Source organism: Hylobates moloch, unplaced genomic scaffold (assembly GCF_009828535.3).
Source record: "Hylobates moloch isolate HMO894 unplaced genomic scaffold, HMol_V3 SCAFFOLD_9, whole genome shotgun sequence".
NCBI lineage: Eukaryota > Metazoa > Chordata > Mammalia > Primates > Hylobatidae > Hylobates > Hylobates moloch.
The window spans coordinates 79992280-80004456 of NW_026652284.1; the positions used below are offsets into that span (position 1 = coordinate 79992280).

At 37.4% G+C, this 12177-nt stretch overlaps 1 protein-coding gene across 1 annotated transcript in view; it reads left to right on the forward strand.

Annotated features, from left to right (window-relative positions):
• Window positions 1–12177, forward strand: part of VPS13B (vacuolar protein sorting 13 homolog B) — a 915321-nt gene that overhangs the window by 682001 nt on the left and 221143 nt on the right. The window contains exon 35 of the mRNA XM_032760928.2: window positions 7272–7409. Within this exon, the coding sequence (XP_032616819.1) occupies window positions 7272–7409 (138 nt within the window). The remainder of the gene's footprint in view (window positions 1–7271; window positions 7410–12177) is intronic.

A 12177-nucleotide genomic window follows, 5' to 3' on the forward strand; every position in this document is an offset into this window, starting at 1 on the left:
TTTGAAGCAATTGTGAATGGGAGTTCACTCATGATTTGGCTCTCTGTCTGTTATTGGTGTACAAGAATGCTTGTGATTTTTGTACATTGATTTTGTATCCTGAGACTTTGCTGAAGTTGCTAATCAGCTTAAGGAGATTTTGGGCTGAGACAATGGGGTTTTCTAGATATACAATCATGTCATCTGCAAACAGGGACAATTTGACTTCTTCTTTTCCTAATTGAATACCCTTTATTTCCTTCTCCTGCCTGATTGCTCTGGCCAGAACTTCCAGCACTATGTTGAATAGGAGTGGTGAGAGAGGGCATCCCTGTCTTGTGCCAGTTTTCAGAGGGAATGCTTCCAGGTTTTGCCCATTCAGTATGATATTGGCTGTGGGTTTGTCGTAGATAGCTCTTATTATTTTGACATACGTCCCATCAATACCTAATTGATTGAGAGTTTTTAGCATGAAGGGTTGTTGAATTTTGTCAAAGGCCTTTTCTGCATCTATTGAGATAATCATGTGGTTTTTGTCTTTGGTTCTGTTTATATGCTGGATTACATTTATTGATTTGCATATGTTGAACCAGCCTTGCATCCCAGGGATGAAGCCCACTTGATCATGGTGGATAAGCTTTTTGATGTGCTGCTGGATTCGGTTTGCCAGTATTTTATTGAGGATTTTTGCATCAATGTTCATCAAGGATATTGGTCTGAAATTCTCTTTTATGGTTCTGTCTCTGCCAGGTTTTGGTATCAGGACGATGCTGGCTTCATAAAATGTATTAGGGAGGATTCCCTCTTTTTCTATCGATTGGAATAGTTTCAGAAAGAATGGTACCAGTTCCTCCTTGTACCTCTGGTAGAATTCAGCTGTGAATCCATCAGGTCCTGGACTCTTTTTGGTTGGTAAGCTATTGATTATTGCCACAATTTCAGAACCTGTTATTGGTCTATTCAGAGATTCAACTTCTTCCTGGTTTAGTCTTGGGAGGGTGTATTTGTCGAGGAATTTATCCATTTCTTCTAGATTTTCTAGTTTATTTGCATAGAGGTGTTTGTAGTATTCTCTGATGGTAGATTGTATTTCTGTGGGATCAGTGGTGATATCCCCTTTTTCGTTTTTTATTGCATCTATTTGATTCTTCTCTCTTTTCTTCTTTATTAGTCTTGCTAGCGGTCCATCAATTTTGTTGATCTTTTCAAAAAACCAGCTCCTGGATTCATTAATTTTTTGAAGGGTTTTTTGTGTCTCTATTTCCTTCAGTTCTGCTCTGATTTTAGTTATTTCTAGCCTTCTGCTAGCTTTTGAATGTGTTTGCTCTTGCTTTTCTAGTTCTTTTAATTGTGATGTTAGGGTGTCAATTTTGGATCTTTCCTGCTTTCTCTTGTGGGCATTTAGTGCTATAAATTTCCCTCTACACACTGCTTTGAATGTGTCCCAGAGATTCTGGTATGTTGTGTCTTTGTTCTCGTTGGTTTCAAAGAACATCTTTATTTCTGCCTTCATTTCCTTATGTACCCAGTAGTCATTCAGGAGCAGGTTGTTCAGTTTCCATGTAGTTGAGCGGTTTTGAGTGAGTTTCTTAATCCTGAGTTATAGTTTGATTGCACTGTGGTCTGAGAGACAGTTTGTTATAATTTCTGTTCTTTTACATTTGCTGAGGAGAGCTTTACTTCCAACTATGTGGTCAATTTTGGAATAGGTGTGGTGTGGTGCTGAAAAAAATGTATATTCTGTTGACTTGGGGTGGAGAGTTCTGTAGATGTCTATTAGGTCCACTTTATGTAGAGCTGAGTTCAATTCCTGGATATCCTTGTTAACTTTCTGTCTCGTTGATCTGTCTAATGCTGACAGTGGGGTGTTAAAATCTCCCATTATTATTGTGTGGGAGTTTAAGTCCCTTTGTAGGTCACTGAGGACTTGCTTTATGAATCTGGTTGCTCCTGTGTTGGGTGCATGTATATTTGGGATAGTTAGCTCTTCTTGTTGAATTGATCCCTTTACCATTATGTAATGGCCTCCTTTGTCTCTTTTGATCTTTGCTGGTTTAAAGTCTATTTTATCAGAGACTAGGATTGTGACTCCTGCCTTTTTTTGTTTTCCAGTTGCTTGATAGATCTTCCTCCATCCCTTTATTTTGAGTCTATGTGTGTCTCTGCACGTGAGATGGGTTTCCTGAATACAGCACACTGATGGGTCCTGACTCCTTATCCAGTTTGCCAGTCTGTGTCTTTTGATTGGAGCATTTAGCCCATTTACATTTAACATTAATATTGTTATGTGTGAATCTGATCCTGTCATTATGATGTTAGTTGGTTATTTTGCTCGTTAGTTTCTATAGTTTCTTCCTAGCCTCGATGGTATTTACAATTTGGCATGTTTTTGCAGTGGCTGGTACCGGTTGTTCCTTTCCATGTTTGGTGCTTCCTTCAGGAGCTCTTTTAGGGCAGGCCTGGTGGTGACAAAATCACTCAGCGTTTGCTTGTCTGTAAAGTATTTTATTTGTCCTTCACTTATGAAGCTTAGTTTGGCGGGATAGGAAATTCTGGGTTGAAAATTCTTTTCTTTAAGAATGTTGAATATCGGCCCCCACTCTCTTCTGGCTTATAGAGTTTCTGCTGAGAGATCAGCTGTTAGTCTGATGGGCTTCCCTTTGTGGGTAACCCGACCTTTCTCTCTGGCTGCCCTTAACATTTTTTCCTTCATTTCAACTTTGGTGAATCTGACAGTTATGTGTCTTGGAGTTGCCCTTCTCGAGGAGTATCTTTGTGGCATTCTCTGTATTTCCTGAATCTGAATGCTGGCCTGCCTTGCTAGATTGGGGAAGTTCTCCTGGATAATATCTTGCAGAGTGTTTTCCAACTTGGTTCCATTCTCCCCATCATTTTCAGGTACACCAATCAGACGTAGGTTTGGTCTTTTCACATAGTCCCAAATTTCTTGGAGGCTTCGTTCATTTCTTTTTATTCTTTTTTCTCTAAACTTCCCTTCTCTCTTCATTTCATTCATTTCATCTTCCATCAGCGATACCCTTTCTTCCAGTTGATCGCATCTGCTACTGAGGCTTCTGCAATCTTCGCGTAGTTCTCGAAACTTGGCTTTCAGCTCCATCAGCTCCTTTAAGCCCTTCTCTCCATTGGTTATTCTAGTTATCCATTCTTCTAATTTTTTTTCAAAGTTTTTAACTTCTTTGCTATTGTTTTGAATTTCCTCCTGTAGCTCAGAGTAGTTTGATCGTCTGAAGCCTTCTTCTCTCAACTCATCAAAGTCATCCTCCATCCAGCTTTGTTCCGTTGCTGGTGAGGAACCGCGTTCCTTTGGAGGAGGAGAGGTGCTCTGTTTTTTAGAGTTTCCAGTTTTTTTGCTCTGTTTTTTCCCCATCTTTATGGTTTTATCTACTTTTTGTCTTTGATGATGGTGATGTACAGATGGGTTTTTGGTGTGGATGTCCTTTCTGTTTGTTAGTTTTCCTTCTACCAGACAGGACCCTCAGCTGCAGGTCTGTTGGGAGTTTACTAGAGGTGCACTCCAGACCCTGTTTTGCTGGGTGTCAGCAGCGGTGGCTGCAGAACAGCGGATTTTCGTGAGACCGCAAATTCAGCTGTCTGATAGTTCGTCTGAAAGTTTTGTCTCAGAGGAGTACCCGGTTGAATGAGGTGTCAGTCTGTCCCTACTGGGGAGGTGCCTCCCAGTTAGGCTGCTCAGGGGTGAGGGACCCACTTTAGGAGGCAGTCTGTCCGTTCTCAGATCTCCAGCTGTGTGCTGGGAGAACCACTACTCTCTTCAAAGCTGTCAGTCAGACAGGGACATTTAAGTCTGTGGAGGTTCCTGCTGACTTTTTGTTTGTCTGTGCTGTGCCCCCAGAGGTGGAGCCTACAGAGGCAGGCAGGCCTCCTTGAGCTGTGGTGGGCTCCACCCAGTTCGAGCTTCCTGGCTGCTTTGTTTACCTAAGCAAGCCTGGGCAATGGCGGACCCCCCTCCCCCAGCCTGGCTGCCACCTTGCAGCTTGATCTCAGACTGCTGTGCTAGCAATCAGCGAGACTCCGTGGGCATAGGACCCTCCGAGCCAGGTGCGGGACACAATCTCCTAGTGTGCCGTTTTCCAGGCCCATTGCAAAAGCGCAGTATTAGGATGGGACTGACCTGATATTCCAGGTGCCGTCTGTTTCCCCTTTCTTTGACTAGGAAAGGGAACTCCCTGACCCCTTGTGCTTCCCGAGTGAGGCAATGCCTCGCCCTGCTTCGGCTCGTGCACAGTGCGCTTCAGGGACTGTCCTGCACCCACTGTTAGGCACTCCCTAGTGAGATGAAACCGGTACCTCAAGCAGAAATGCAGAAATCACCGGTCTTCTGTGTCGCTGGGGCTGGGAGCTGGAGACAGGAGCTGTTCCTATTTGGCCATCTTGGCTCCACCCAGATTATTTACTTATTTATTTAAATATTAATCTGTTGCTGGATATGTAGGTTGTTTTCTATTTTTGCTAGATAATTCTCCAGTATGTTTATTTACACACTTACCTGACTTCTTATTTGGATTAAATTTCTACACATTAATTTCCTAGGTCAAGTGACATACACATGTAAAATCTCTTATGTATTATAAAATACTCTCCAGAAAGGAATTAATGAGAGTGGACTTCTCATCACAAACTACCAATACAGGCATTATTGGGTGTTGTTTTCTTTGTTGTTGTTGTTTTTGTTTTTGTTTTTATTTGAGACAGGATCACACTCTGTTGCTCAGGCTGGAGTGCAGTGGCACAATCACGGCTCACTGCAGCCTTAACCTCCCAGGCTCAGGCGATCTTCCCACATTATCCTCTCAAGTAGCCGCTGCTACGGGGACTACAGGCATGGCAGGTGCCACCACACCCAGCTAAATTTTTTTGTATTTTTTTGTAGAGCAGGGGTTTCACCATGTCACCCAGGCTGATCTCAAACTCCTGGGTTCAAGCAATCTGCTCACCTCGGCCTTCCAAAGTGCTAGGATTGCAGACCCGTTGTCAGTTTTTTTAGTCTTAGCCTATCTGATAGGTGAAAATTTCTATCTTATTTGAAAAGATTTGTTTCTTTAATTATTAAGATTTAGTATATTTTAATGTTTGTATTTTTAAAATGTTTATATGCAATTTGCTTTTATTGTTTTGTTTAGTAATTTTCATTTATTGCTTATTCTAGCCTCCACTGGTTTTTCTGTTGGTACCTATATTGAATATGTGAACTCTTTATATATTAATGGTATCCCTTTTCTTTTACTGTCACATATGTTACAATTTCATCTTTTGTCATTTGACTTTTTATTCTGTTCATGGTGTTCTTTGACAAAAGTTTTGTGTGGTCATATATGTCAGCCTTTATGTTTTTTAGTTTTGGTGTCTTATTGTTATTATTGTTGATATACAATAGGATAGTTAATGCACGTTCCCTCAATATGCATTATTTTGCTACTTGGAATCTTTATTTCTAGAAAAATGTAGAAAGTTGATTAAATATGCCACAAGGATAACAATTCTCAGTGCCATGTAAGTTTGAAAATGCAGTTACTCTAACTTGTTTTACCTATCCTAAGTCTTACTTGTCAGTTTTTTATGCATCATATTAACATTTCTACATCAATTTAATCATCTCTGTTCATTATTTTGTTATTTATATCACTTAAGAGCTGTGTTTTCTCTGTTAGATCATTGTTTTATCTCCACATTGTATTCTCTTCAAAATGAAGAGTTATGTCTCCTTGTTTAGATCTATCATGGTACCACTTACCTGATAATAACTAGTTTTGATGATAGCTGCGGTGGTGGGACCCAAAATAGATGCACAGGTCCTAGCAGGTTACATAGTTCCTAAAAACTGGTTGTAGATCCTACCAGCAACAGACTTTTTAATCATCCTTTCAATAATATTATAATATTATAATATTGACCATTATATTTAACAATTAATATTATATTAATATTAATGTTATTATAATATTGACCATTATATTTAAAAGAGAGAAAAGCACAGTGTTACTATGAAATAGATCTGCTATGCATATTCTCACTGCTTTAAAAATCACTGATGATATAAAAAGAGAAGACTACACTAGCTTAGTGTTTGATCTTGACCACATAGATCTAACGTCATGATCAATTGCTTTCAGCATTTTCTTTGAAATCACATAAGGTTCATATGTGCCAGATTTCATAAGGATCACATGATAAGGTCAAGAAATACAAATTCCAAGGCAGAATTTATATGCCCACTTCACGTATGACAGCAATACTAAATAACCATATGTTGAATATAATACACTGTATGTAAATGCTATTCTTGAAAGCAATCCAATCAATAAAACCTAAAATAAATAATACTTTAATAACACATTTCAAATAGACTGAAAATGGAATAGATGGACTCTATGGCAAGAACATCCCTATAAAACTGACATTCAGAGGCCATTAAAACACAGAGAGTAAAACAATCATGAAACTAAAGAAAAACTGTGAATATTTAGAAGTTTTTTAAAAGCCTACTACACTGTATGCCAAGATACAGCAGTCGTTTTTATTTAAAGAGCTATTTCAATAAAAGCTGTGGATTCCTAAGTATTGAAAAGCAAATTCAGTTTGCCACAACCAGTAGCCAAAAATACTTTTTAAAAAATATACAATATTACCCAGAAAATTTTAAAAATACGTAGTATTAAACAGAAAAACAGTCAAAACAGAAAAAGCTCATTTCCGTTATAATTAGGATTATTAAGAGACTGACCAATTTTATCAATTTAAAGAAGGTTATAGGAAAGCTACTGAGGTTAACTTCAAAGGCCTAGAAGTAAAAAGTGATTGTAATGTCAGTAAAACTCTGAAACAGATCAAACAGCCCCTAAGTGGTACTAATCTACTGTATCTTTGAAAATGTATATGCTTTTTTTAAAGCTGACAAGATTGCCCTTTTTTCTTTGTTTTTAATATCACATTTTAAAAAATATCCAACTATTAAACTGTAAACAGCAGCTCAGAATACAGAAACTACTTTCCCTCATTTATGATATGAATTCAGATTTGAACTTTTTTTTCCTCTTTGTTCTGGAAAACATGGTTTTGTCATCCCACATTGTACAGTGATAGTTTATCTTTTTCAACACGAGTGCTTGTTTACTGTATGTGTACAAACAAATGAAACAATGAAGCTTGCATACAATTATTTAACCAGTTTTTCTGTCATTTATTAACTCAAACTCATATATCAAAATGAGATTGTGATGTAATTGATGTTTTTAATTTCAATTTTGTCACTTTAGATCCTGGGAAGACTCTGCCTGAAGCCCTTGATTATTGCACTGTTTGGCTACAGACAGTGCCTGGAGAAATAGACAGCAAAAGTGGTATTCCACCTTCCTTTATAACACTACAGATTAAAGACTTTCTGAATGGACCAGGTAAGAAAGTCATAAAATTCACATGTGTGTATATTTTTTATGTGAATATATTAGCATGTATATAGGATCTGTTAGTAATCTTGACATTCCGTGCAAAAAATGAATAGTTCGTTTTTTTCCCAGAGGCGTATGCTTTTCAGTCTGCCCATTTTAGAGATCAAAAGGCAAATATAAATATGCATTAAGAATTACCTTCAGTCTGACAAAAATGTAGTTATCAATTAAAGAGTAGTTGACTGGAAGCCAAAGCCCCAATATTTTATTTCTACCTTTTCTGTTAATTAACTGTATGATCTTAGGTGATTGATCTAATCTTCTATACTTCAGTTTTCTTACCTGTATATGAAGAGGATAGACTGGATGGATGAATGGATAGGAAACATGATATATATATATATACATAAGATAGTATACTTAGATAGATTAGTATACTTAGATAGATAGTATACTTAGATAGATTAGATTTGATAGTTAAATGTACCTGTCTCGCATGCTTAGCAAAGTTCTTGAAACATAGTAATTACTCAGTTTTAGATAGATACAGATATCAAAAATGTTTGAGAGCTAATTATGTCCCAGGCATCATGCATTTTAGGAGTATGTACTATAGTTATTCCTATTTTATGAATAAGGAAGCTAAGACTTAGAAAAGTGAAGTAAATTGCCTAAGGTCATAGTGACAGAGGAGCCATTCAAACCTAAGTCTTTATGACTCCAAAGACTAGAGCTTAACTTCTGTACTACACTAATTTGGGCATAACTAAAGATTTTTTTCCTTATTCCTCGATCTTCCTCCTCTGTCTTTTCTTCCTTCATCTCATGTTCTTCCCCCTCTTCTGTTATTTCTCCCTCACCTCCGTATAGTCTTAGCTATTTATTTAACAAAAATTATTACATTTCACTTTTTGTTTTGTTATTTTATACTTACAGTGCTTCAGAGTGTTACCCACGAAATGAGTATTAGTTTCTTCATTAAGAATTTTATTTCATGTTATTTATTTATTTATTTTTGGAGACCATCTTGCTCTGTTACCCAGGCCAAAGTACAGTCGTGCAATCATAGCTCACTGTAGCCTCAATCTCCTGGGCTCCAGCAATTCTCCTGCTTTAGCCTCCCAAGTACCTGGGACTACAGGTGTGTGCCACCACGCCCAACTAGTTTTTTTTATTTTTAGTAGAGATGAGGTCTCGCTGTGTTGCCCAGACTGGTCCTGAACTCCTAAACTCAAGCAGTCCCCCTGCCTCAGCTTCCTAACATGCTGGGAGTACAGGTGTGAACCACTGCTCCTGGCCATTAAGAATTTAAAATAGGCTGGGCGTGGTGGCTCACACCTGTAATCCCAGCATTTTGGGAGGCTAAGATGGGCAGATCACTTGAGGCCAAGAATTCCACACCAGCCTAGCCAACATGGTGAAACCCTGTCTCTACTAAAAATAAAAATAAAAAATTAGCTGGACATGGTGGCACGTACCTGTAGTTCCAGCTACTCTGGAGGCTGAGGCACAAGAATTGCTTGAACTGGGAGGCGAAGGTTGCAGTGAGATGAGATCATGCCACTGTGATCCAGCTTGGGCAACAGAGCAAGACTCTGTCTCAAAAAAAAGAAAAGAATTTAAAACAATGATTTTACAACTGTCTTAAGATCTCTAGCAATACTCTGCAAGGCATGAATTTTAAGGAAGGAAAAATATTTATATATAGACTTTGTTGAGTGTATGTGTTGTGGCGTGCTAGTGTACTTATGATCCATACTACAGATGGAGAAAGCCAGTCATGGATTAAACAGAGACTGAAACCATCTCCACTGACTTTGTCACTGGGGACGAATTCTTCTTCAGCATGTTTTTCTAGTGCTGGGATTGTAAAGGTGTAGAAGTATGAAGAACTATTTCTAATCTTGATAAACTCTAGATATGGTTTTAAATACATGAAGGAAAGCAAGAAACTGAAGGATAAGCAAGTCATTAAAGTGTAGGAAGAAGCCTTTGGAGTGAGGTAATAGACTGGAGAAGGTGAGTCCTAGTATTTGGTTAGTAAGCATGAAGTACCATATTTCATTCCATCTAAGCCACTATCAATTGTAGAAAAACATTCTATATGCCACCAAAAATGAAAAAAATAACATATGCTATTTACACTGTGATACAGGGCCTTTTTATTACATCAGTTTGAAGACACTTCCTGATTTCAGAGTTGTTCACACGTGAAAGACTAAACACAATAGAATAGATGCAATAGGGTAAGAACACGTAGTTAGTTCATGGAAGAGTGACGGGGAAACTCGGATTTACTTATTTCTCAGTTTTAGTTTCACATTCGTTTTGTTTTTAGACACATTTTGCTCATTTTGGCTAGAAAATTATCTTGTAGTTTACATTTGATTGATTTGTTTGTAAAAAAATGGAATTTGAAAGTTGATGGTAAATTAGATACAATATTTTCAAGGCAACCAAATACATTGAATTTTAAGAGAAATGCCAATGAATAAATTAAAAATTATGTATTTACAATTCTGGCATTTAACATGACTCAGTAATAGAAATGTGATTTTTTTTTTTTTTTTGAGACAGAGTCTCACTCTGTCGCCCAGGCTGGAGTGCAGTGATGTGATCTTGGCTCACTGCAACCTCTGTCTCCCAGGTTCCAGTGATTCTCCTGCCTCAGCCTCCCGAGTAGCTCGGACTACAGGCACGTACCATCACACCCAGCTAATTTTTGTATTTTTAGTGGAGGTTGGGTTTCAATATACTGGCCAGGCTGGTCTCTAACTCCTGACCACATGATTCGTCCACCTTGGCCTCCCAAAGTGCTGGGATTACAGGCGTGAGCCACCGCACCTGGCCAGAAATGTACTTTTTAAAGTAGTTGTACTTTTGTATTTCTTAAGATACTTTTCAAAGTTAGGAATTAAATATATACAATTTCTGATTTTATGTCCATGCTATAATAGTGATAATATATTTAGAGATTTAAACTTTTAAGTAAATGAATTGAAATAGTTATTTTACAGCAGCACTTCTCAAACTTGATTCTGCATTTGAAGCTTCCCTGGGGAGTTTGTTAAAATGCAAATGGTGATTTTAATAGTTCTAGAAGGTAGGGCTTGAAAGTCATGTCTAAAAAGCTCCCAGATGAAGTAGATGCTGTTGGTCTGGGACTGTACTTTTTGTAGCAAGTTTTACATGGCTCTTATCAAACTTCTTTTTAAAAATTATACATATGAGTTATCATATATGATTTTTGTTTTTAGTATCAGTCAGTCTTTGAGAGCCAAACCACTGATATTTTGGGGAACAGGACAGGGCAATGATAAAGAAAGATAAGTGGTTTTTAGAATGGTGCTTTGATTACGGAAAATCAAATATAATATCCAATAAATGATTTAAGTTCTTCAAAGTCTAAAACATTTTAAACAAAAGTACATTTTTTTATTTGAGAGAAGATTAGTTTAAATGATATATCAGCTGTGTGTGACTTCTTCTAAAACACTAACCTAACAGCGTTTAACTGCTCCAGAATTTACTAGCTTAGACAAAAATTTTCCTACTGTAAGCAATTTGTGATTTAGTGTACAAGTAGATGTTATTTCATAGAGTAATTATATTGTCTCACTACACAGCCAGATTGGCATGCTACTACATTAATTAAGGAATCAAATGGCTATAGAAGATAGTGAGACTTGCATACCACTAATTAAATGGGAATAACAGGACACATTAAAACAGCTTTTACCATATGGATGTATTTTATAGATTTTGACAACTCAAGGAAATTTTATTTTTTCCAGCTCTTAGGGAATAGGATACTAAGAGGAATGTCATTTATGTTGAAATTGGGCAAACAAATTTCAGCTTTATAATGTTCCCTAATAACATTCCCTTTCCTTGAAGAAAAAGCATTACAAAAAAATAATAAAAGCACTACAGGTAATACTTCTAGTTTTTAGGTAATGTCATCGTGTTATCATTAGAAATCTTTAGCTACTATTATGTTTTAATCTGTATGCATATCTATTTAAGTATCATTCCAGAGAATGTCTTGAACTATATTAGGAATTTCCATCTATTTTTTCCTTGTTCTTTAATGAAGGATATAGTAACAATGAAAGTTATGACCCTGAATTAACCAGGCATGGTGGTATGTGCCTGTAGTCCTTGCTACTCAGAGAGCAGAGGTGGGAGGATTGCTTGAGCCCAGGAGGTCAAGGCTGAAGTGAGCTATGATCACGCTACTGCACTCCAGTTTGGGCAACAGAGTGAGACCCCGTCTCAAAAAAAAAAAAAAAAAAAAAGTTACAACCCTTAAAGGTAGAGGGAATACTGATTATAACTGCCTAACCTTAAGCTTTCTTCAAAAAGATGTAAACTTCACAGCTTTTGAAATTTAGCCTTTTAGATTTATTTTGCAGGGATTATTTTCTCTAAACATGGTGATACAAATGCTGCTCTTTAGCATTTGTTTTTAGAAAAATAATGTAGAGTTCTTGAGTATTCCCCTATTTCTTCTGTTCACCTAATGGTACCTTAATAGAGCAAATGGTAGGTCCCAACTTCTACATCAAAAACTCTTTCAAAGCTCTCCCAACCCCCCACCTTTTCCCCTTGTACCCATTAGCAAGGTCAGTGGCTTGGAGAAACCTGGAAAACAGCAGCTACCAGAAACCCACTAGAATAATATTTCCAGCAGGTGATAGATTAGTTGGAACAAATTGGAACCATTGCAGTTCAGCAATCCTGGTTTCTTTCAAGCTGTTTTTAAAATGTCGTC